The 27,226-nt window shown below is 43.5% G+C and overlaps 1 protein-coding gene across 2 annotated transcripts in view; it reads left to right on the forward strand.

The window, feature by feature from the left end:
• Nucleotides 1-27,226, forward strand: part of LOC122799515 (TRIO and F-actin binding protein) — a 3,126,988-nt gene that overhangs the window by 2,150,880 nt on the left and 948,882 nt on the right. For both annotated transcript variants that reach the window (XM_044068636.1, XM_044068645.1), the window contains exon 24: nucleotides 24,008-24,064. In XM_044068636.1, the coding sequence (XP_043924571.1) occupies nucleotides 24,008-24,064 (57 nt within the window). The remainder of the gene's footprint in view (nucleotides 1-24,007; nucleotides 24,065-27,226) is intronic.

Consider the following 27,226-nt stretch of genomic DNA (forward strand, 5'->3'; position numbering starts at 1 on the left):
ACTTATCACAGACAACCATGGAAAGTGGATGCCCTATCTTTCAGCTGGAAAAACCTATCAGTATATGCCTTCCCTCCACTGCCTCTCCTCCCCAAGGTACTCCTAAAGGTCAGACAGGAGAAACCAAAGATAATACTGATTGCCCCAGACTGGCCCCACCAGTACTGGTATCCAGTCCTAAGGAACTTGTCTCGTTACCCAGCTTGGACCTAACCTCAGTTACCTCGTCTGCTGTCCCAGAAAAACAATCAGATCCTGCACAGCCAACTCAGGACATTAAACCTGGCAGCATGGCGGATAATGTAGTCATACAAAAAACACCTCTCAGCAAAGCTGTGATGGATGGCATTCTGGAAGCCAGAAGGCATAGTACAAGAAAGTCTTATGCTGGAAAATGGAAGAGATTCTGTGCTTGGAATCAGGCAGAAGGAACTGATACAACTGTATCAAATATTCCTCAGATTTTGCGATACTTAACTGAGATGCTGGACAAAGGCCTATCCTTTTCAGCAATTAAAATTCATGCCTCTGCCATTTCGCTCATTACAATACAGAGCCACCAATTTTTTCTCACCCTTTATTAAAGCAGTACCTCAGAGGAGCCAAAAATTTAAGGCCTCCAAGGAGATCACCAGTACCTGCATGGGACCTCAACTGTGTCCTGGAAAAGCTCACCCTGCCTCCTTTTGAACCAGCTGCTACTGTTGTTTTCCAAGATAAAAACTTTATATCAGCTCTGCTCCTAGCAGTTACTTCTGCAAGACGAGTTTCAGAGCTACAGGCACTCATGGCTGTGGAGCCTTTTATCATTTTTATCCAGACAGGTTCTCTGAGAACAAACCCAACATTTATGCCTAAAGTGGTGTCCAGTGTGGCTCTTAACCAAACTATTCATCTGCCAACTTTTTATCCAAATCCACAGAACAAGGGGGAGAAAATTCTGCACTCTTTGGACGTACGCAGACAGCTTAGATTCTACTTGGACAGGACCAAAGCTTTCAGGAAGACAGAGCAATTACTAGTGGCATATGCTGCAGGATCACAAGGAAAGGCTATCTCAAAGTGGATAGGCCACTGCATTCATTTATGCTTTTCACACCATGGCAAGAATCCTCTTCCTTCTGACCAGGATTCCAGAGCTCTGGATAGATGGGGTAAGAAAGTATACACCTCTGCAACCTTTGCTATCAGAGCACTCAATTGTCAGTTCCATATGTTAAAATATCAACAACACACTTTGGAACAATTAAAACAGAAGATTGCTTCCTCTCCTGACTGTGCCAACTCAAAGGAGTTGGCAGAATTGCTACACTCTGCTTGTCAAGTGGCCAAGCACTTATTACAATGTGAATGTGACGCCCTAGAAGAGTCTAGCAGGGCAGCAGTGACAGGATCTGTTATTAGGAGACATGCATGGCTGAAGGAACAACCACTCCCTGATCATGTCAAGTCTGAACTTATTGATGCACCCCTAGACCAGGAGCGCCTGTTTGGGGGAAAAAGCAGAAGTGGTGCTTAAAAAGATGGAAGACAAAGCAAAATCGATACAAACAGTAAAATATTTCTTTCAAGTTCAACCTCCCATATTCAGCAGGAACTTTCCCTCTAAGCACTGGGCCTTCCCTGCACCCAGCAGACAGGACCAAGGCAGGGACAGGCTAACCAGGCCCCTATCCCAGGGCCAGCAAAGAAGCAAACAATGGACCACTTCCATCTCTAAGGCAGGGAGTTCTAAGCCAAGCTTTTATGGCGAGCACTCACAATGACTTTGCCACCCCCGTCTGCCCTCCCTGCACTCATCAAAAACTAGGAGGAAGGCTCACCCTCTTCAAAGATAATTGGGTTTCTATAACCATGGACCAATGGGTCTTAAAAATCATTTCTCAGGGATACAGATGGTCTTTCAGAGAACTCCCAATTCCAAGAGGGTACCCAGCCCTCCTCCAAAACCAGTGGGCAGAGACAATGAAACAGGTCCAAACTTTATCCCAGGGGACAGTAGAACCTGTCCCTCCAGATCAAACAGGAAAAGGTTTTTACTCCATGCTATTCCTTGTTCCCAGAGAAGGGGGTACTTGGCGCTCCATCCTGGATCTATCCAAACTGAACACATCCTTTGTGGTCCCCAAATTCAAAATGCTAACTTTGCAGAAACTCCTGCCTATGCTAACAAAAAAATGCCTGGCTTGTGACACTAGATCTAAAAAGTTGCCTACCTCCATATCCCCATCAGGGAATTATGCAGAAAATTCCTGTGCTTCAGAGCAGGCTATCAACACTTTAAGTTCGCTGCACTGCCCTTTGGCTTATGTACTGCTCCCAGAGTATTCACCAAATGCTTGGACCCGGCTTTAGCATTCTGCAGACAGAATATACAGATTTATCCTTACTTGGACGACTGCCTTATTCAGGCAGAGTGGAAAGAAAAGTTGCTGCAGGACCTTCTCTTTGTCAAATCTCTCTTTGCTTCCTTGGAGTTCACCATCAATGAGAAACAAATCAAAACAAAACCCCACCAGAAAAATTATTTTTGCAGGAACTGTGCTAGACATAGCATCCCAAATGGCCTTCCTATCCCCAGAAAAGTAGAGCTTCCTGCTTCTCTACTTCACCCAGCTGGCTTCCAGAAGCCACCTCACTGTGAGGAAGTTCCCGCAAGACCTGGGATACATGGCATCTTGCATCCTTCTTATCCCCCTTGCCAGACTTCACATGAGAAAGCTTCAGTGGTACATAAAGAACCTTTGGTGTCAGCACTCTCAGTCCCTAGAGACCACACTCCCTCTGATCCCATGTATAAGGGCTGAATTTCCCTGGTGGGCAGAGGCCTGTGCCATCTGTGACACCCATGCCCTGGCCCAGCAATCAAGGAGCCTCAATCCTCACCACTGACATCAGGGAGGGCAACTCCTAGAAGAGGAAAGGATAACTAATAAACACAGTAAAGTACAATTTCCCTTAAGTGCACACAGAGATCACAGTCAGTCTGGGGCTAGTTGCTCCCTTGCTCTCCAGGTCCCCAGTAAGACTCCCCACTGGCACAGCTGTAGGGTACAGAGCTCAGCTCAGCCTAGCTGGCAAGCTAACCTCCAGTACCCTCTCTGTCCAACCAGTGCTTCGTGTCCCTGCCCAGGTAGCTGACACATACCCACACTTTGAGATAAGTATTTATACAACTTCACAGACACTCCTGGGAAAGGCTGACACAGATTCTCTAGCTGTGCCTCTTTATCCAGACTATACGGTAGTAATTTCTGCCACCACCAGCTAATATTATCAGCTACCCAAAGGCCCTTAAAAGGGTGTCCAATTATTACTGTGCAATATTGTTATCCAATTGGTAATGTGACTATTCAGTCTAAGGCTTATTTTAGAGTGGCCTATTACAATGTACTCTATAAATATGCAATGTACTTTAGAGCCTACTTCTCTATACAAACCAGCCAGAGATAAAGGTTTTTAAAATAATTTTTAGAGATATCTAAGACTTCAGAGATCACACAGAAACTTAAAATAATACAGTAGGACAGGTCTGATGTCAAAGAAAAACACAATCTAACTTTCTAATCTTTAGCTAATCTTAAGAGAAAACACAGTGCTATGATCCTATTTACATACATAAAGAGCATAATAAGCAGTGCTGGGTTGATGGTTCAAGACAAATGCTTTCAGTCTCTCACTGTACAATAGTTTTTAAACACTAACCAGCAGCTCTGCTGAGGCCCTCCCAAATTACACCATTTTGACACTTAGGTTTGGAGTTCCCTGGCCACAAACTGTATTATTTAGCAAGCTAGCACCTGCTCAGGAAACTAAAACAATAAAAGACATTTCACATGTACACTCTAGCAGAAACCAGAACAATAAAGCACCTTCCACATGTAACTTCTGGCCCTTAACTTTAACCTTAAAACAATGGGCATGAAACCTTCATCCAGACTCACTGGAGCTGACTTGTAAAACATCAAAGAGATTCATAAGCTCTTTCCAACTTCAAAAGACACATTTTAAATGCTTGCCTTGGTTTTCCATACAGCAGATGGCAATGTTGCAACAATCTTGAAGTTCAAATTTTACAGTGTTTTCTTTCATTTAAAAATACAAGCCTGTATTTTACATTTATTTATACAGTTGATAGAATTATGTATCAAATTTTATTTGACTAGGCTGGCAGCCTTCGCCCATCTTCCTCCAATCTTCACATCTCTTCCCCCCCAGGGGAACTCAAGCAAGCTTTTCAAGTGCCCCTTGAGAAACATCGCATGAGAGTGTCAGGTCTATCTGGGTGTACCTCACCGCATTCCCTGTCTAGAGAGCCCATCTGCATTGGCATTGCAACTCCCACTGCAGTGCTGCACTTACATATCATATGCTTGCAACCCCAGGCTCCATATTAGCATCTTGGCATTTTGATGACTGGCTCTGTTTAACCATGTTAGAGGGTTGTGATCTGTCATCACAGTGAATTTTCTTCCATACAGATAAGGCTGAAGTTTTTGTAGTGCACACACTATGGCTAGACATTCCTTTTCTACAGCTGCATAGCATTCCTCCCTGGGTTAGGGGCCTACAACTGAGATAAACCACTGGGTGCTCTTCTCCCTCTGAAGAAATCTGGCTAAGTACAGCCCCCACCCCATAGTTTGAAGCATCCACTTGCACAACAAATTATTCGCTGTAGTCTGGACTGGTTAACACAGGGGGTCCTCCCAAAGCTTCCCTAAGCTTCTGAAATGCCTGCTCACATGCTGGGGTCCACACTACCTTATCTGGCCTGTTCTTCCTTGCCAGGTCTGTGAGGGGAGCAGCTATGGTACTATAATTGGGAAAAAACTTTCTGTAGTACCCTGCTGTCCCCAAGAATGCCCTCACGTTCTTTTTGGTAACAGGTGCAGGTCATGCCTGAATAGCTTCCACTTTGGCAGGTTCTGGTCTTATCTTACCACTCCTCATTCTATGTCCTAGATAGGAGACCTCTGCCATACCTACCTGACATTTGCTCGGCTTAATGGCCAACCCTGCCCTCTGTAGTCTGCCCAGCACCTCCCTAACATGCTGAAGGTGCACTTGCCTAGAATGGCTGTAGATAGCAATATCATCCATGTAAGCAAGAGCATACCCTCCTGTTGATGCTAAGATATGATCTACCAGCCTCTGGAAAGTCACTAGGGCATTCCTCATCCCAAAGGGCATCTTTGTGAACTTGTACAAGCCAAAAGGAGTCACAATGGCTGACTTCTCTGTAGCACTGGGAGTCAAAGGCACCTGCCAGTAGCCCTTGGTAAGATCAATGGTTGTAAGATACTTAGCCCCACCCAGCTGCTCTAGGGCCTCATCTGTCCTAGGCATGGGGTAAGCATCTGCCTCTGCGTGACTATTTAATTTCCTGTAATCCACACAGAACCTGATGCTGCCATCCTTCTTTGGCACCAGTACCACTGGGGAGGCCCAGGGACTGCTGGACTCCTTAATCACCCCTAGTTCCAACATCTCCTGTACCTCTTCCCTCAGAGTTTGTTTGACTCTCTCAGGCACCCTATAAGGGGCCTGCCTGATAGGCCTTTGGGTCTTGTGTCCACCTGGTGCTGCACTAGGTGGGTGCTCCCTGGTTTCCCAGTGTACATGCTCCCAAACTCCTGCAACACTGCTCGGATTTCTTGAACCTGGGTAGGAGATAGCTGTTGGGACATTGCTACTCCTTCCACCGAGGTGTCAGCCTGAGCCTCACTGAAAAGATCAGTCACAAGATCTCTCTGACTCCTCCTGCAATCCACTGCAAATGCTCAGCACAAGGGCCTCCCTATCATGGTAAGGTTTAATCATGTTAACATGGTACAATATGTGTCCCTGCCTTCTGCCTAGCAGTTCCACTATGTAGTTAACATCACTTACCTTTCTTACCACCTTGTATGGTGCCTCCCAAGCTGCTTGCAACTTGTTGTGTCTGACAGGAATGAGAACCATCACCTGCTGCCATACAGCATACTCTCTAGCTTGAGCATTCCTGTCATACCACACCTTTTTCTGTTGTTGGGCTTCTGCCAGGTTCTCCTGGGCCAAGCCCATGAGTTCCCTGAGCCTTGCCCTGGGGTTTAGGATGTATACCACAACAGACTCCTTGTGAGATTTGCACTCACCTTCCCACTCATCTAGAATTAAATACAGAGGTCCCCTCACCCTATGTCCATACAGCAACTCAAAGGGTGAAAAACCTGTGGATTCCTGGGGAACCTCTCTGTAAGCAAACAACAGATGGGGCAAATATTTGTCCCACTCCCTCTTAAACTGAGCTGCAAATGCCCGTAGCCTGGACTTGATTGTAGATTTTAACCTCTCAACAAGACCATTAGTCTGGGGGTGGTAGGGGGTGGTCTTCATGTGCTTCACCCCACAGGACTTCCACAGACAAGCCAGCAGGTCTGACATAAAACTGGCACCTCTATCAAGACAGTATTTCCTTTGGGAAACCTACCCTGCTAAAAATCTGTAGCAAAGCATTTGCCACCTTCTCGGCCTCAATGGAGGACAAAGCTATTGCCTCACGGTATCGTGTAGCATAATCTACAATCACTAGGATATACTTTTTCCCTGTGGAACTTGGGGTACTCAGAGGACCCACAATATCCATAGCTACCCTCTGAAATGGCTCCTCAATCACAGGCAAAGGCATCAAAGGAGCTCTCACTTTGTCTCCTGCCTTGCCTACCTTTTGGCACTGCTCACAGGTCCTGCAGTACCCTGTTACATCTCTGGAAATTCCAGGCCAATAGGCCAATAGAAGTTTTGCATAATATGCCTCTTTGTACATTTTATGCCCATATGACCTACAAAGGGAATATCATGGGCTATGGCTAGAAGCACCAGATGGTAAGCTCTAGGCACTGCCAACTGCTGTACTCTGTCACCTTCTAGCCCTCCCTCAGGGGTCCACTCTCTGTACAGTAACCCTTTGTTCTAGTATACAGATTCCCCTTTCCCTTGAGAATCGGGTGCCTCCCTAGCTACCTCCCTCAGGCCTTGCAATGTAGGGTCTGAGAGCTGAGCCTGTATCAAGTCTCTCCTTGTACCCCTTCCCAGCTCCCCTTCCACAGGAAGTCTGGCATCCTCTGACAGTGGTGCCTCACTGTCTACCTGGGTACTACTACTCACCTCTACCTTTGCAGTCACTCTGTCCAAGGGACCATCAGTACCCACAAGCAGCTGTGGCTCACTTTTAGTCTCACTGCTACAGAACAGCTCCCTCCCTGAAGTAACCACCTCAGCAGTCCTGGCTGCAAGTGTGCAGTCTGTCTGGGTCTCCCCCAGGCTACCAGACGTACATGCTTGTCTCCAAGCCTGACTGTGTGTAACTGCACAAGTGCAGGGTACTGCACTATTAAAACCATTCCCTTTCCAGACATCTGCAGGTATATCCTCAAACACACCTACTTGCTGGCTTCCTTTTCCACCCTCCCAGTCAAGGTGAACCCTAGCCAAAGGTAATTGGAATGGGATCCATCCTAAAGCCCTGACTGGAGTAGACTGCCCAGGCAAGTAGAGCTCCTCTGTAACCAATGCAAGCTTTAGAATGGTTATAACAGAGGCTGTGTCTCTTAGCAATGGCCTCTTTGCCATTCAGAACAATAGGATGATAACCTCTGGTGGTAGTTTGGTACCCTTGTTGTCCCAAGACAATCTACTATTGGCATTTTGTCTTTCCCACTTACTGTCTCTTACACCTTTTGTTCCCCACCTTGCCTCCATGGACACCTGTATGCCACATGGTCCCACTAGTTGCATTCAAAACATTTAACCCTAGCTGCTGGACGTATACCTGGACTTGTGGCTTCCCCTGCTACTGGTGGATTCTGTTGGGGCAGTCTGTGCTGCCCACCAAGGGCTGCCCTGCTTGTTAGGTATAGGTCTCCCTTCTTCCCCAACTCCTCTGAAGTAGCACACTGTCTATCAGCTAACCAGATCCTCATGTCCTCAGGCAAAGTGCTAAGGGCTTGTTCCCTTACCAAAAGGTCTGCCAGCTCTTCAAAAGTGGTGACCCTGACATCCACTCACCCAGCTATGAAAATAAGTGCTCAATTCAACAACATATTCACATACATTTTCATCTGCCTTGTATCTATGCTCATGAAACTTTTTCCTATACATTTCATGTGTTAGCTTAAAACATTCCAACAAGTCTCTTTTTACAGCAGTATAATCAAAACAGTCAGTGTCATGCATTTTTGTTAAAGATGTTAGAGCTTTACCATGGAGTAAGGGGGTAAGGAACCATACCCAGCGCCCTTTGTCAACTTCATACTGTTTACATACCCGCTCAAACATATGAATGAAGCTATCAAAATGATCCCCCCTCTTTAAACTGTGGAAGAAATTTACTGATCTTTTGTGCTTCTGGGGTCCAGTTACTCCATTCCCCATTACCTCCATGACGCTGGCAAAGAGTCAGCATTTCCCTCTCATGCCTCCTCTGTCGTTCATTTTCCTCAGCTTGTAGACTCCTCATTTTCTCAGCTGCTTTTAGTTCCATAGGCCTAGCCTCCAACTCAAGTCTCTTTAGCTCCAGCTGGATTTTTAAGTCCACTGCAGAAAGGTTGAGCTGTCCATTCTTTTCTTTGAGGATATTGTATCTCCACTGTCATTGTGATTGTCCTCCAGGCTGATGTTTTCTGATGCAGCTGTAACCAAGGCTGCAATCAGGTCTGCCTTAATCAGGTTTCTATGCACCAGTCTCCTAGCCTGGCACATCTCCACCAGCTGGCTCCTTGTCAGCTTTCCATACTCCTCTGCTGACATGCTGTCTGCTCACCCTAACACTAAGCTAACAAAAGAAATAAAACAATTGTGATCTGAACTCTGAGTATACACTGCGTGTCTGTTTTAGAGTACAGAGCACTTTTAGAGATCACTGTACATAAGCTACAGGAATTCGCTCTACCCACACCACTACAAGCCAATTAGTGTTTGCCAACTAATCAATATGTGATGTGCACCACAGCAAACCAATACGTGTTAGGATACCCAACCACAGCCACCAATATGTGATAGGATATCCAAACCACTGCCACCAATATGTGACGCCTGGCATAATAAGCAGTTCTGGGTTAGATGTCCAAGATCAATGCTTTCAGTCTCTCACTGAACAATAGTTTTTAAACACTAACCAACAGCTCTGCTGAGGCCCTCCCAAATTACATCATTTTGACATTTAGGTTTGGAGTTCCCAGGCCACAAACTGCATTATTTAGCAAGCTAACACCTGCTCAGGAAACTACAACAATAAAAGACATTTCACATGTGCAGTGTAGCAGGAACCAGAGCAATAAAGCACCTTCCACATGTAAATCCTGGCCCTTAACTTTAACCTTAAAACAATGGGCATGAAACCTTCATCCAGACTCACTGGAGCCGACTTGTAAAACATCAAAGAGATTCATAAGCTCTTTCCAACTTCAGAAGAGACATTTGAAATCCTTGGCTTGGTTTTCCTTACAGCAGATGTCAATGTTGCAACAATCTTGAAGTTCAAATTTTACAGTGTTTTCTTTCATTTAAAAACACAAGCCTGTATTTTACATTTATTTATACAGTTGATAGAATTATGTATCAAATTCTATTTGATTAGGCTGGCAGCCTTCGCCCATCTTCCTCCAATCTTCACACCATCAACAATGGTCTTCACTTCATCCACCACCCTTCCAGCCAGACCATCACCACCAATGCCTCAGATATTGCTTGGGGCGCTCACCTAGCAGGGAGGTGTACCCAAGGCCTTTGGGATGCTCAGCAACTCCACTTGCACATCAATCAGAAAGAAATGATGGCGGAACAAAAGGCTCTGACTTCCTTCCAACCCCATCTCAGGCCAGGGGTCCTCCTTATAAAAACAGACAACACCACAGTGATGTGATATATTAACAAGCAGGGCGGCACACAATCTTACCCCCTGTGCAGGTTCGCCATCAGTCTGTGGCTTACAGCCACCTCCATGGGGCTGAACCTAATTGCCCAATACCTCCCAGGGGTCAACAACACCCTGGCAGACCACCTAAGCAGAAACTTACTGGATCTCCATGAATGGCAGCTCCACAGAGAAATCTTTCTGCAAATCACTCAGGAGTGGGGGACCCCAGAAGTGGATCTCTTTGCCTCGCACCTCAACCACCAGTTGCAAAGGTTCTGCACCAGGGAGTTCTACCTCCTAGCGTGGAAGGTAGATACCTTGGCCTTCCCCTGGAACTCCCTGTTTGTTTACACGTATCCTCCTCTGCCCCTTATTCCCAAGGTCCTGATCAAAATCAGAGAGGAGAGACCAAGGGCCATCCTAATTGCTCCAGACTGGCCAGACAGCATTGGTACCCCCTGTTGCACAGCCTGAACTTACAGCCCCAAAGCTGCTTCCCCTGAAGTCAGACCTCTTGACCCAGGAGAGGGGGAAGCTACTGCACCCAGACCTACAGACTCTCAAACTTTCAGCATGGCTTCTACACTAAAAACTAAAATGGAGTCCCTGTTAAGCAAACAGATCATGGACATCATCACAGAGGCCAGAAGGCCCAGCACAAGAAAATCATATGCAGGAAAATGGAAAAGATTCTTCTCCTGGAAACAATCAAAAGGGGGCAGAGTTGCTCAATAGTGGCCTCTCTTTTTCCACTATTAAAATTCATATGTCTGCCATTTCAGCCTGTTATGATTCAGACCCCCCCCCCCTCTTCTCTCATCCTTTGATTAAGCAATTCCTCAGAGGGGTTTCTAATATAAGACCTCCCAGAAGGCCTCCCACACCACCCTGGGACCTGAAATATGTGTTAGAAAAACTAACCTTACCTCCTTTCGAACGTGCCACTTCTACAGAATTGAAATACCTCTCATGGAAGACTGCCTTCCTACTAGCTATCACCTCAGCCAGAAGGGTCTCGGAACTTCAAGCTCTCATGGTTGTTGAGCCCTTCATCATTTTCCATGCGCACAGAGTCTCCCTGAGGACTAACCCCTCCTTTATGCCCAAGGTGGTATCTGATGTGACCCTTAACCAGGCCATACATCTTCTCACCTTCTTTCCCAACCCTCAAAACAAGGGGGAAGGAATCCTACACTCTCACTAGACATACACAGACAACTCGGATACTATCTGGACCATACTAAGCCATTCAGAAAAACAGACCAACTACCTGTAAGCTTTGCCCCCGGGGCAGAGGGGAAGCCCATCTCCAAACAAACAATTTCCAAATGGATTTCACACTGTATCCCGTTTTGCTACATACTACATGGGAATCCCATCCCTAAATCTGTCCGTCCCCACTCCACTAGGGCAACCTCCACTTCCACTGCCTTCCTCAGAGGAGTACCCACCAGGGACATCTTGGAAATGGCCACTTGGAACTCTGTGCATACCTTTACAAAACATTACCACCTACCCCTCTTTTCTAAGTCTAGGGCAAGGTTTGCCTCTGCAATTCTGCAGGGCCTCCTGTCCCATAACTGGATCTTAGCATATCCTTCCACCCCTTTTCTCAGCTTTGGGAATCCTCCCACAGGTGATGACTTCAACAGTGAAACATGAAGAACATAGTAAAGTTGTGTACTCTTACCATAAATGTAGATGTTCGAGTGTATTCACTGTTGCAGTCTTGGTTTCCCTCCCTCCATTCCCCCATTTAACATTTTCCCCTAGGGGGACATAAGCTTCCCTAGGTGGCTTTATGCCACCATGACCACTTATCTCTTTTAACTTATGCTTCTGACGGGTTAGGGCAAAAAAACTGATGTAATGACGTCGGCTGCCTTGCTTTATAGCACTGTCGACCTGACGTCAGACTACAGGCGACAGCAGCTGCCGTACAAAAACATTCACTCTGGTATTCGGGCTGACTGAGGGCTATCGCAGCAGGAATAATCCACAGGTGATGACTGCAACAGTGAATACACTCTAACATCTACATTTATGGTAAGTGTACACAACTGTACTTTTTTGTCATTAACACTTTTTACATTTTTAGTTCCTTGAAAACAGGTTTTATATTTTATGGCTTGTAACTTTCTGTTTCCATTTTGCTGGTGTTACACAATATCTCATGCAGGTCTGGTTGAAGACCCTGCCTTGCCTATGAAATCCTGTACATTAATGAAACTGCCTGCATTATAATATGAATTTCAAAAAAAAACAATGAGCTTTTGTTATATAAAACTGTGCCTTGATTTACTGTGAACCCCAAGAGTTTGACTCTGGTTTTCCAAATTGATTGTGCTCTGATCAGATATCATAAATCTGTTTTATCAACTGTAACACCAGAATGTGGTCCCTTTTTTTCTCTCATTTCTTTATAGATGAGAGAGTGTAAGATAAAATGTTTGTTATGAGATGTTATGTATAATATGTCATTGCTTATTTGCCACTCATTTTTGACAAAGAAAGCCCATTTTTGAAGTCCCTTTTCCAAAGAAGTACAGATCAGAAACTGTACAGTGTACAAAATGAAAGCATAGCTATTTTCTGAGCAGACATTTTTTCAGAAAGTACTGTATGTAGTAGTTTAAAGTCCCATGACAAAATGTAGTACAAACACTATGCAAAAAATATACAAAAAGTTAACGCCTAAGCTAACACACTTGAATAGCTGTTAAGTAGATTCATACTACATGGGTAAAAGTAACACTTCTGAAGCCTGAGAATATGGATAAGTTAAGATTAGTGCAACACACAGTACGGCGACGTTATTTGCATTTCTGCAGTTGTGTGTACCATGCATTGTTGTCAGATTACCTAGATTTCTTAGGTTTGGAAAAGGTGCAAAAGCACAACACACCCAATAGACTTGGCATCACAGAGTAACAACACAATACCATGGTAAAAGTCACATGTGAAAGATCTCCAAGTACTACAGAATTACAATGAAAGAGAAGTGACAGTTAAGCAATTACTTGCCTGTAAATTAACATTAGAATGTAATTAGTGTCACAAGCAACAAAGGTCAGACATTAGAATAATTATTTGTTTTAAGTTAGTCAGATTAGGTTATGCCAACAGCTTGTATATGTTTTAGTCTTGTCTTGAAGGCTTTCTTCTCAGGGATATCCTTCAGTTTGTAAGGAAATGTTTTCCAGAGTTTCCAAAAGTGAGTACTGGGCATCTCTAGGTTTTATGGAACAAAAAAGTAGTCTTCTAAAATAGAGCTGCTTGAATTCCTAATGAGTTTTATTTATTTTTGTAATCATTTTCCAACTTATAATTGTTTTATGCAGGAGTAAGTACTTGTCTTTATTTGTATTATCCGGTCATGTCACTTTCAAGTCTAATAACCAAAAAATGGGCCTTACTTCTCTTTGCTTGTGCTCCCAGCTCCCTGAGATGCCATCTTACCTTGAATTTAAATGTCAACTTCTTTTCTGTTGATATCTACAAACTGAGTGTTTCTGCAGGTAAGAGAAAGCAATGTCCTACTGTGTGGTAAGCAGAGGTCTCATGCCTTCTACAGGCAGGCTTTGTGTTCTTGAGATGAGAAGTCCATAGCTTTTTTTCAAATTTCTTTGTTGTTCTTTACAAAAGTTTAATCTTATGGAACCCAAAATTCTACCAGGCCTAGACTAGCAAGGATTACATTGCCATTGCTTTGTGGGCCTTCATTGACAGTATACCGAGGCTACACTAAGAACCAGAGAAAACTGTGCATTTTCCAGTTTATGATTAACTCTCACTAGTGTAATGGCCCGGTCAGATACTGCTTATATGGTTAGGTTTCCAGCAGAAACTGAGGGAATGCACACTGTAGGTAGCAGTATTTCCACTAGGAGCATGTAGAGCCCTCTGAATTGATAAGTTTAAGCAAGTCTTCTGCTTTTATTTTTTATTAGTTATTTATTTTTAATGGGACAGAAGTGGCCTTTGACTCCTATAGCACTACTTAGGTCCTTTTGAAAAGTATAGTTTACATGCATTGATCCGTTTGGGACCAGGCTTTGGAACTTCTTCATCAGTGTGTCTATGAGATCATCTGGTCATGTAGGAATATGAACACCATTGCCTGTAACCTTCTATGTTACTGATTTCTTTGATTTTTTGATAGATCTGTCCCCCCATGCATCATGAAGCTGTCCACTAACCTATGGAAACAGCACCAGATTTCTACAGTACAAAAGATGCAACTCTTTTCTGAAAACATACATACATAAATACTATATGTACACAGTCAACATTTACATCAGTGTATTGTTCAAGATAACTGGCACACTTCCCAGAAATAGCTTCCCTAATGCACATCATGAAGTTAGTTGCATTGTGCAACTCACTCGATAGTTTTAAACAAAATTCCATACAATAGTCTAGACTTCTGCAGCAACTTTCAATTGAAGTCTACATTTTGTAGTTTTTTACATAAAGTAGTACATTTTTGTAGCAGGATCTTGAAAGCAGGGTACATTGAGCTAAAAGAAAAGAAAGAAAGAAAAAAAAATGAAGACCGTTATTGGAACAAATAAAGATCACAGGCCAAAGTGCACTGAACCGCTAGATTAGAAGCTTAAAGTCTACAAAAACAGGTCAATGAGCAAAAAATAACACAAATGCTATCATAGCCAGGTGCAGTATGCAAAAATTTGAACACAATGTGTTAAACAAGCCTACTATGTGTAGGATATTATATATAATGGTTTACTTTCACAATTGCAAAGGTTCAGTGACTGCAGGTTGTTGAATTACGGTTGGTTGAACCCATGTTGCCGAACCTTCAGTTATGCAAATCCCGTTACAGCGAATGCACAGTGCATTCACACATATGAGTTAGATTTTGTAACTAAAGATCGCGGTGAAGTGGGGATCAGGAAAGTTATCCTTTTCCCCACTGTAGTGCGATCACGGAGTTGGAATATATAATTTGCAGGGTATGGAGTGTGGAGGACGCAGGGGGGCCTGACCCCCTGCAAAGTCATCATGGCACATGATGTGTAGTGTTGGACTACAGTGTACAGATGTAGAGAAAGGTTGAATTCGCAACAGGAAGTGTGTTTGTTTCATTCTGACCTTCTGGACATTCTTGAGTCGAAATTTTTAGTCGACATTTAAGGTAGGAATTTGTTTTGACTGTCATATGATAGTAAACCATATATAATAGTGATATATGCAGTTTTGCAGATACTGAATGAGCTCCATATAGAGTGAGAAAATAAAAATCCTCTCCCTGCATAAGATGGAAAGAGACAGGCTCAAGCCTAAAGAACGGGTTGGGTGCTTTCCTGTATCCTACCAGCACTATAAGCCTTAAAAGTTCAGAACGATCTCCAAAGATTTCAGGAAGTAATTAGTGATTTTGCTTGTGGTGACCTTCAGTTTTAAAATAAGTTACATGTATTTATTTATTTATTTATTCCAGTTTGGTGACCGGGGATGTCCACTGGGCCAAAGAGACCATTTTCAGTGGAGGCCCGGGGAGAAAAGCTCCACAATACAATGTTACAAGACATAATAATTAAACGTACAAATAAAATTCAAAGCTAAAAATGATTTACATACAAAAGAACATTGTGTCAACCTACATATTTAGATCACATTTTTAGAAGTACAAATAGAATTCAAAGAGAGAAAAAATGATTTACATACAAAAGGTTGAATTATTTAAATTGTAGGAGGTAAGCAGTTCAAGTTGGTAGACTACCTACCGCAAATTCCTTCAAATCAGTAATTCAGTAACATTTGAAGTTAAGGAAAGTTAAGTTACATGTTCTGTCTTTTGTTTTTCATTAGACATGGAAATACTACTTAGGGAAGGCCCTGGAAATGGGTCCCCATACAGCTGTACAGATTATAAAAAGTTCATTAAATTTCACTAAACCAAAACTAAGTCTTTAACCTTGGTGTTTCTTGTATTTCTACACATGTATTGTATGCATTTTATATTGTAAATTTGATATGTCATATGTATTCCTCATTACATTTTGTACTAGAACAACATTGTATCTGTGGAGATCTTCTCCTTGGGCCTCTATTGAAAACGGGTCAGCTCAGACCCAGTTAGACTCTCCGGGTAACAAATGGAAATAAATAAATAAATAAATTGAGGGGGGGGGGGGGGGGGTTGTTTTCTTGCAAGCCCAAGTGAGAATAATTTAACATTGATCATGGAGACTGGGTGGAAAAATATTGAAATGTACTTTAGAGGTTTGCTTTTATTGATGAGGGTAGAACATAGTGTTTAGTATCCTTGGTTGCCCTGGTTGGTCATTGACTAGTAGAAATAAGTGTACACTGTATATTGTAAGCTGGCTAATGAAGTTGGATTTCTTTGCACAAAGTATGTTGATATTTAAGTCTCTTAGTGTAATATTTTTGGAGATATAGGGAGTAGATTTATTACAGCAGTATTCAAAATTGGCTTGGTATTATTGGGGGTAGTACACATGGTTATAGTGTTTATGTAGAATTGGTTTAAAGTAGTGTCAGTCACTATCCAGTTGAGTGAGAATTTACAGTTTTGGTGGAAGGGGTAGCTAAGCAAGACATATTATTTTTGAACAGGATGATGCAACATCTGCTAGTTCTAAGTACTGGAAAATCTTTGCAAAGTGTTTTTTTTAAGGAAAGAATTAGTTGTCAAAGAATGGTGAGTGCAGTTTCAGAGTTTTGTACATCCCAGCCTTATCACGATTATGTTGTTGAAGCCAGACATGTACTTGGCTGAGTTTCTGTTCTATGCTTCCTGTGTTAGTGAGTCCGGAGTAAAGCAGGTGGTTGCTTGTTTTAGTTGAATAGCTTGTGGTTAATGTTTTGTCAAGTGAATATGGTATCAGTTCTGGACTAGATTCAGTATCAGTAGCTAACAGGAGTAAAATGAGTGTGTTGTCTTTAGCTCTTTGGGTATAGAATGTAGCTTGATAAAGTGAGAGATTTGAGTTAATTTCTGAAGTGAGGGGTTTAAAGCCTGTGGAAGTTGTTATGAGAGCGTGTATGGGATACAAGACAAGGAGAGTATGAATTTTGATTGGAAAGAAATAATTGAAAGGCAGTGAGAACCATTGGTAATAGCAGAAAGAGTAGATGTTTCTTTGAGATATTAAGACATTTGTTTTGTTAGTTAACAAGTAAAAAATGAAGGTAGTTTCTAAATCTTGGCACTACACTCTCTACACATTATCTATAGAAATAGCTGCTTTAGAGTGTTACATTGAAGTGGAAGGTATTAGTTTTATAACCAATTTGAGATGGAAGAAGGTCTAAATATGTACCTGGATAGATGATTATTTTGAATGACAGCGGTACTTAAATATTTTACTGTAGTAGTGTATCAAACAACACTTCTTTTTACCGTAAGAGAGTGGAGGTATTGAAACATTTCTGAGTGTTTAAGATGAGCAGATATGCAAAATGTAGAGTAAAGTAATGTCAGTGATGGCAGAATGGATGTAGGAAGCTGTGCAAAGTTAAACTGCAAGTGTTCCAGACATGATTGCATAGAAGAAAAACAGAATGAAGTGATTGGGGATGGGGGAGGGAGAAGAGTAGGGTGGGATCAGTCAGCTGAGCAGCAAAAATCGGTTAATTTGTGTTGGTGTACAACAGACACAGGAAACAAGGTAGTTAACTGAGGTAGATCAGAAAAATAACCGTGTGCTTTGTTACACCATACAAATTAAATTGCTAAAGAAAACATCAAATATGTGCAGTGTGTCTATAGATGAAATTAAATTTGTTAGAAGCAACTGACCTATGCAGGTGGACATAAATAACTGTAAGCATACCATGTGACATCAAACTCCATGGTTTCAGGGGAGAAACACAATGGGCAGTCTTCATTACTGAGGCAGGTAATTCATATTCGTTTCTCTGATAAAGCTCAGTAGAACTATCAAAAATGCCATTTCCTGCAGCTTTTATGTATCAAATTAATGTGCTCCACTATGTAAAGTTACGTGAAGCAGATGTCAATTTCAGCTGAACATATGCAAGCCATCACGGGACTCCTCTATACTGTTTTGGTAGAGAAGACTCTTGAAACAGCACGCCCAAGTTGGTTTGGTAGGGGGAGACTCCAGAAATAGCACACTCCCTGCTCCAGGGCCCAAACAAATGGCTTCATTTCCAGCATGGAAGTTTTAGAATTTAGATTAGTTGGATCTTTGACGCATTCAGAATAAAAATGCCCTCATCCTGTAGGTATTCTTTTAGTTATATAAAGCTCTTTCTTTGCATGTCAGTGTGCAACATACTCTGCACCACAGTGGAAAATGGCATGATATCTTAGGCTAGTAGCAGAACTAACGTGTTCATTATGAATCCATTCCTTAATATATGCCTGCAAGTCGGCGTTTAGTCCACCAGTACTACCAAAATGCAATGTTTAATTCTTGCAACACACAGTATGGTAAAACCCAGCAAATTGTTAGTATTTCCAAAACTGCCAGTGTTATGTTGTCCTTATCTCACCTTCATTCATTGCTGGATGGGTTTGGAACCGAGAATCGGTTCTGACTTGGCCTATACTAAAGCTTGAGAGCTTCCACCGGCCCGAGGCTATACCCTATCTCATCATGCCTTGGGAAGATTTCCCAGATCTCGTGTGCTGCTAAACAAGATTGGGTGCTTCCTAATAGGCTCCAGGCTAAGTGGAATCATTTTCATTTTATTATAGAATTTTTTGCTCTAAGTATTTATTGTGTCTGTTAGATAATTCGTATTAGTGTGTTAGACACAAGCCTTTCTAGGTCCATTGTGATTTTTTTGTACTGTTTGTCGCTGGCCGTCGTCTTTCGCTATCTTTCACCCTATCCCGGTCCCAAACTTGATTAAGTTAGAGAGTTTTTGGGTCTTTTGTTGTTTGTAATACTATCTTGCTTATCTTATCCTGTTGTCGTTAGGTAGTCTGCTTGAGTTAGAGAGTACTTTTCAACCCATTTAACTTGGCTTTCCTACTTTCTCCTTTCCGTTTTTCCTGTGAGGAGTTGTCGTTTGAATTAGAGACTTCTCCTCTGTCTGTGAGGAGATTGTTGTTCAAGTTAGAGACTTCTCCTCTGACTACCATTTGCTTCTTCTTGTAGTTGTTTGTTGCTATAAAAAAAAAAAAAAAAGGTTGTTCTTGTTGGTTCCTAGTAGAGTTCGTAGTAGTTTGACTTGTTGCCTAGTCATGTCTAAAGATGCTAAAGAAGCGAAGCCTTCGGGCTTTAAAAAAATGTGATCGATGCAGCTAGAAAATGTCCTCGACAGATGGACATACCATTTGTATGTACTGTTTAGATACTGTCCATCTGCAAGAGTCATGCTCTTTTTGCCATGCATTCAGCTCCAGAGTGCTAATAGAGAGGAAAAATAAGCTGATTGTCAGGGGATTGTTTAAATTTCCTTTTTCTGAGGCTCTAGAAGGGAAACAGAGTTCCTCAAAATCCTTTCACCAGTCTCAATCTCCTAGGTTGGAGATGTCTTCAAAGAGATCTTCTTCCATGGATCCATCATCATAACTGTTGAAGAAACATGCAAAGGAGTCCTCCATGGACCCAAAGGCTTTCGGGCTCGAAAAAGCAACCTCTTCAGCTCCCCTAGTTATTTCAGAGCTGACAGAGTTCCATATTTGGAGCCGGTCCCCAGTTCTGGAACTGGTCTCTTCAGTATTGCATTCACCTATCCTGCAATCAGTCAGATCCTCGACCCCATCCTCTCGGTCCTCCAGGAGTCTTTTGGACGACGGTGTGGAGCGGGTGGTCAAGAGGCTGTTACAGATGCCAACGTCGGCCAAGATTCTGTCAATCCCGACCCAGAAATATTTGGGACCGGCAAGCATCACTTCCCCTTCATCGATTCCCTTGGAGCCAGGCCATGGTGCTTTCAAGGCCATGAGGAGAGTGCTGTCGCCCGAGACGGCTCCACTCTCCGATCCAAACACTGTTCCCCCAAAAACACCAAAGTCTGTCTCTTTACCATCTCTCCCTCCCAAGAGTAGAGACCCGAAGTCCCAGGATGCCCCATTGGAAGATACTATCCCTTCCAAAACCTTTCCTGTGTACCCCTCTGAAGAAGTCCCTCAGTAGAGGTTATGTAAGAGGAAACATCTAGACTCCCCTGAGGAGTCCATCACTTCAGACACAGACCTCGATGATTCAGAAGGGTCCCCACGGTCACCCTCTGAGGATGTCTCCTTTGTGGACATCCTAGAGATCCTTAAACAGAGAGGTGGATGGAAGTCCATCAACCCTTCTGAGGATGAGTCCGTGTACCTGAAGGCTTTCGGGTCTCACTCCTCCACCTCTTGGGTGACTCCGCCTTTCGACCAGCTCCTGAATGTAGTCAGTCGGCAGGTGTGGGGGCTCTCCAGAGTCTGCGGAACCTGTTCCGAGGAGGCCAAATAAATTTATTACAGCATCCTCTGGTAAAGAGTTTCTCACAAAAGGTGTCCTGGTAGATGCTGTGGTGGTGGCAGCAGCCACCAAAAAGGAATTGTCTGAGACTTCCTCATTTGTCCATCCATCGAATAAAGAATCTCGTACGACGAACACATACAGAAAGCATATGTTTTCATCAGCTCCCTTCACCCTTGGGTAACTGAACTACTTGACCCATTTTACTAGGCTTCAGAGGGATCTTCTGATACCCTCCAAGGTCCTACAGCTTCAGGAGTTTCAGACAAGGTGACCTCTCAGCTTTCCACCTTAAATTCCATGGTATACTCCTCCATGCGACTTATCTCTTTTGTGGCCGATGGAGCGAGTAGGACAGCAGGTACAGGAATCTCCTTAAGGAGGCATTCCTGGATGCGCTTATGTGAGTTTGCAGAGCCCTTCAAGTCTTCCTTTATCAATGCCCCTTTTGATGGCTCGTCCTTATTCGGGCCAAAAGTGAAAGAGACTCTGACCAGGTGCGAGCAAGAGGGAAAGACTCTTACTGCCATTGGAGTCCGTTTTTCCCTTCCTACCAGGCCTTACCCCAAAGGCCAGAAGGGGGGAAAAATGTGGTTCCACAAGTCCCAGAGATCCTTTCCGGATGCATGTGGTGATTATTCCTCCGGGGGCAGAGGGGGAAATAACAATGGAAGATGGTGACCTCACGGCAGAGGGGATCCGGAAAACCAGGGTGACAGGCATACGTTCCTTGGTAGGCCCTTTCAGTGATCCTGAAAGGAGGCCTGTCTGTCCACCCCTGGAGGCAGTCAGGGGTCGCTTGTCACTGTACCCAAACACCTGGCTAAAAATAAAAGACAAATGGGTACAAGCAATCATATCCAGAGGCTACTATATACCCTTTTCCTCTCCTCCTTTAGAAAAAAGATCAGTCCCTGATGTTCCACCCAGTCAGACGGACCAGGCAACTCTTGAGATACAAAGGGTGCTAGTAAAAAGAGTCATCCAAAACGTCCCCGCAGACCAAATTGGATCCGGAACTTACTCAAGGTTCTTTTTAGTTCCAAAAATGACAGGGAACTTGGTGGCTCATTCTAGCTCTCAGCAGGCTAAACAAATCCATAAAAAAGTCAAAGTTCCAGATGGTGACACTGCAGTCAGTACTCCCCTTTCTGGGGAAAGACAATTGGATGTGCTCAGTAGATCTCCAGGATGTGTACTACCATATAAAGATGGACAGGCAATCCCGGAGTCATGCTTTCGGCTGGGAGCCAGTCATTATTAATTCCGAGCTCTGCCCTTTGGTCTCGCTAAAGCCCCCAGTGTGCTCACCAAATGCATGGCAGTAGTCATGGCTCACTTGAGGCATCTAGGATTCCAGGTTTTTCTGTAGTTGGATGAACGGCTCCTAACCGCCACCACCGAACATCTACTAACCAGAGCAAGACGACACCACCATCCATCTTTACTCTCAACTAGGCATCATGATAAACTTCGAAAAGTCTGCCTTGTTGCCTTCACAGCATGTTATATTCATAGGAGCAGACTTAAACATAAGAGGCATGGTAGCCAAACTTCCTCCCGACAGGGTACAAACACTGTGTCAACAAGTACCTTCTTACAAACAAGAAAATACAAGCGAAAGTTATTCTGAAGGTTTTAGGTACCATGATGGCAGCACTAACCTTTGTACCCCTCGCTCGTCTGCACATGAGAATTCTCCAGTGGCTACTTTTCACCCAATGGTCCATGCAGGATTTACAAGATTATCATAATGGAATCCTGCAAGAGGAATATGTGCTGATGGCTTCATTCTACTCAGCTGGATTTGGGCAGACTGTTTATTCCCCCGCAACCGACTTGCATATCAGTGTCCTAGAGATGAGAGCGGTGCTTTTGGCTTTGTAGGCATTCCACAACTCCCTTCCACTACGAACAATTGCAGTCCAGCCAGACAATACGTCAGTGGTGTTGGTATATAAACAAACATGGAGGAACCAGGTCTTACTCCTATCCAAGAGGCTCAAAGTTATGGCAGAGTGCAGTCTTTTCCCAATGCTTTCTAATAGCAAGGCATATCCTGGGGAAATCCAACGTGATAGCAGACACTCAGCAGAGCTATTCTGTTGCCTCATGAGTGGTCCCTGAAACAGGAAATGGGGAGCAGATTTTCCACCTGTGGGGCCAGCCTTGCTGCAACCTTTTTGCCTCATCCATGAATGCCAAATGCAGCAGCTACTTTGCCCTGATCCCCCCTCCAGGAGAGTCACCAAGGGATGCATTTGTACAGATTGGCCCCTGGGTCTTCTTTATGCTTTTCCTCCTTTTCCCTTGATTCCCAAAAATCCTTCAGAAAGCCAACACGTTGAGAAGCAGGTTAATACTCCTCACCCCATACTGGCCTCTTCAGATTTGGGTCCCCTTCCTATGACCCCATCTACAAGAGGAGCCATGGGTTCTGGACCCAGTTCCAGACCTCCTGACTCATCCATCAGGGACGCTCCATCCGTCTGTTCAAACCCTCAAACTGGCAGCTTGGCTGCTCCACTTCCACTTCTAGCCAGGCTTCCAAATATTTCTCCTGCTTTGAAACATATTCTGATCTCATCCCATAAGGTGACAACTAGAAGCTTTATGCTAGCAAATGGAAAAGGTTTTCCTATTGAGCTCTCAACAATCACATTGATCCTTTCACAGCCTCGTCGTATCTATTTTAGACTTCTTAGCAAAACTTTTCAATGAATGTGCAGCAGCGGCAGCTACCATACGAGTTCAGTTGGCTGCTATATCAAACCACCATATTGGAGAAATGGGATTCAAAATTATGTCCCATAGACTGTGCAAGGCCTTTTTAAGAGGTACTTTCTTGCTAAGACCTGCAGTAAAAGAACCACCAGCTCCTTCAGACCTCAGTTTGGTATTGTCTACTCTAATCCTTCCTTCCTTTGAACCTGCATCATCTTGTCATCTGAAGTTTCTAACATGGAAAACAATCTTCTTAGTGGCCATCATATCTGCCAGGAGGGTATCAGAGCTCCAAGCATTATCCATATGTTCTCCCTATTTGATTTTCCACAAGGATAGTGTCTCTCTGAGAACTAATCCATCTTTTCTTCCCAAGGTATGTTCTGAGACTAATTTAAATCAATCCATTGAATTACCATTGTTTTTCCCAAACTATGGCAATAAGCCAGAATACAGATTACATCAACTGGACATACACAGACAATTACATTTTTACCTGCACAGAACAAAGGGACTCAGAAAATCAGGCCAATTTTTTGTATCTTTCTCAAATATAAAATCGGGTGCCCCAGTAACTAAAGTAATGCTTTCAAAATGGCTTACTGATTGCATAACCTTCTTATACACATGTCAAGGTAGAGAACTTCCAGGGAAGATAAAAGGTCATTCTACAAGGGCTGTTGCGATCTCAGTGCAAAGTGTTCAAGGTTTCAAAACTTCGATCATATGGTCTTAGCCATATGGGTTTCGAAGTTTTGAAACTTTGATAAAACAAAGTAGACCCAATATTTACAGAGAGAGAGAGAGCTCATGCACTGAAGACTTTAAACCATCAGTAAAGCAAACTATCAAGGTATTTGAAAATTTTAACCTGTGGCTTTAGATTAAATTGATAATGGTTCCCACTTTTTAAGAATATAATTAAATTGCTTTTTGTTTTCTTCCTTTCTAGCCTGATCTTTTGAATTTCAAAAAGGGATGGATGTCACTTCTGGATGAACGTGGAGAAGTAAGTGCTTTTATTATTCTTGTTGGGCAGCTGATAGTGTATGTTGTAGATATGTCTAGTGAAAGAGAACAGAATCCATCCTCAGTCAGCACTTTTTCCAAGTTGACAAACTGATTATAGTAATGTGGCCTTATTTGTCAACATTGATTTTATTTAATTATTTTATATTTTGTAATGCAAAGAGGTAAAGAGGGAAGTTGCACTGGAAAACCCCAGTTTGATACGATTAAAAGATCATCAGTTGTTTAAAAGTGTATTGTAAGAGCAGTGTTTACATATGTATTGGTTCAGATCTTTGTAGGACAGTAACTTTTATATGTGATGTTGCTGTATTTTTTATCATGGTAATCTTCAATACAGTCATCATTGTTACTGTTGTCTTCCTGCCTGCATGTTTACCGTTTTAGCCATGAAACACCTCATACACCCATTTATCAAACCTGCTTTATGTCACATCATCTTCTGAAATTCTGTCAAATTTCTCTTTTATAGTTCTGAGACATGGCAGGCTTAGATCAAACAGCAAAGCGAGTTAAGATTAACTGTAAATGTTCTTTGTGTTTCACTGTTGTCATCCTTACTTTTGAGATTTCCCACCATGGAAGTCGTCCTTGGCCATGTCGACTACCAGGGTCAATTTTTTTCCCTCCTGCTATGACCAGCGGATGCCCCTGATTGATGTCAGTACCCCAGGGTATAAGTGGAGTCTGCTGACATCATGACCTCAGTTCTTTATTGCCATCAGAGCCCAAAGCATTCAGTATATGCTTCAATTGGTCCATGCCAGAGTGACCACTTCAGAAAGCTAAGTACCCCATTGGGTATTTCTTTCTTTTTTCTAACTAATGTCAGAGAAAGTTAACCACTGCCTCTGTTTTGGTAAACAAATTCCATACCGGGATTTCCACACCCTCTGTGTTACTTGTTTGAGCCCTACACCCGATGCTCTCAACTGTCGTTTCTGCACCTGATTCAGCTCCAGAACTATTCAGCACAGGGCAGACATTTTAGCTAGGTTTCGTAGCGAGTCCTCTGAATCTCCACTTGGGATGGCATCCATTTCGCATACCAATGTCAATTTGCCTAAATGCAAATGGTCTAAGCTCAGACCCTCTGAAGCCCGTTCACCATCAGATAGCCCACCAGGCCTGGTTATCTTGGAAGTCAGCGAGGAGCCTCTACAGCCCCCTCCCATGATCAAGATGGCAGACAAGGCCTCTATCAAGACCCTTTCAGAGGGAAATATGCTCTCGGGCTCCTCAAATGCCACTCGTTGGTTGGGTCCAAGACCACTCTGCAGGCCTCAGCTTCGGGTGAATAAAGTGCTTCCATTACACCTCAGAGGCATTCAGGCGTCCATGCTTCTGATGCCCCCAGGCCTAAGCAAAAACTTTCTCCTATGAAGGCTTCTTCCCTTCATTCCAGCCCTTCTAGTTCCCACTGTCAGGCGTCTCAGCAGGATTTAGTTAAATTGGCAGGGGTCCGGTTTCTCTGGTAAGGGACAGAGTCCCCCCTCCTGAATCTAGGAAAAGAGACCCAATCCCAAGGGGTTCCTACTGACCCCTTTGAGACTAGGCAGGACTTGGACCAAGAGGGTTCAACTTTTGAACAGGATCCCTCTTCACCTTCTGCTGCCCCCACCCAAGGATCTGTCCTTTGGGGAAACTTTACACTCCCTTGGGGAACAACTTCATTGCGAATCCCCCTATTTTAGAGGTGGTTGATGATGTTCTTCAAGAATCTTCTTTGAGACCAGACTCCATTCCCTCCTGCATCCAGAAAATTTGATAGATTCTGCAGGGTTGTGGCTTTGCATATACACCTTTTCAGTAACTCTTCAGCAGACCCAGAGATTTTTGGTCCTGCACCTAAGAGTATCACAACCAGCTCATCCAAAAAAACCCTTCCCAATGATATGCAGGGTAGAGCCCTTGATAGGTTTGACAAGAAAGTATACGCATCTACCACCCTATCTGTGAGGGCATTGAACTGCTAAGAGACACTGCTGGAACAGATGAGACAAAAGCTGTTGACTGTTGAAAACAAGGCCTTATCAAAAGAACTAATATACATTTGCAGTTCCACTTCACAGGTGATCAAGCATTCCTTGCACTGTGGGTTTGATGCTTTGGAGGCTGCCAACAGGGCTCCAGTCACTGGGTGTCATCAGGAAGCACACATGGCTAAGAGAGCAAGACCTCCTGGAGCATGTAAAGTCAAAATTTTTTGATGTTCCCTTGGATAAGGAGTCTGTCTTTGGCCCTAAAACAGTAGCTGTAATGAAAATTTTGAAGACAGAACCAAGTCAAGGCACACAGCCAAAACCTTCTTGCAGATGCAGCACCTGCATATCAGCAGAAGCTACCCCACTAAGCTCTGCTCCTTTCCTTCCCAGCCCAGCCCAGTGCAGGCCAGGCCAGGCCAGGCCAGGGAAAGGCTTGCAGGGAAAAGTACCACAGTCAGCACCATGGACTCTGACCACACTATTTCATCTTCCCCAACACCAGGAACTTCCTCTACTCAGGACCCTGGTAGGGAGCAGTTGTGAACTTGGCATGTTGGCATGTACCCCCCCCCCCGCTTCCCTTGAAGAAAGACTGACACAATTCAGACAATTTGACCTTTTATCTATTCAGTCCTATATCTTCTTATCATTGGCAGGGGCCATCGCCCTTCAATACCTTTTACTTATATCCTGCCCTAAGCTTTTCCTAGGGATTCCAGTCTTAAAGCACAGTTCTTTTTTTTTTTTTTTTTCCCAGAAGGTGCTCTAGCACAGGATTACTGAGCCTTTACTAAGTTCCAAACTTTAATAATTTGCATCTTGCACCTTTGACAGGTTCACTGCCCCCATCTAGTCACTTAATACTCAGCCCCTCCAACTGCCTACTGCTAATTGCCTCCTCTGATCTACTAATATGGCACTACACAGCTCAGACTTGGCTAACTAACAGCCCTTACCTACTTTCCAGGGATTCCACCATAACAAACCCAGAATCCAAAGATCACTGTCAGAGAATACTGTTCCAGGGTGGGACCCTGATAGACTCTACCCTTCCTGCCTCCAGACAAGGTGTCCTCCTGACCAACAGTGTACAAGACATTACAGATAGACCAGACATGTGGCATACACTTGTGATCCTTGCAGCTTGGCAGACACAG

The sequence above is a fragment of the Protopterus annectens genome, chromosome 1.part0 (assembly GCF_019279795.1).
Source record: "Protopterus annectens isolate FY-2018-M chromosome 1.part0, PAN1.0, whole genome shotgun sequence".
In the NCBI taxonomy this organism is placed as follows: domain Eukaryota; kingdom Metazoa; phylum Chordata; order Ceratodontiformes; family Protopteridae; genus Protopterus; species Protopterus annectens.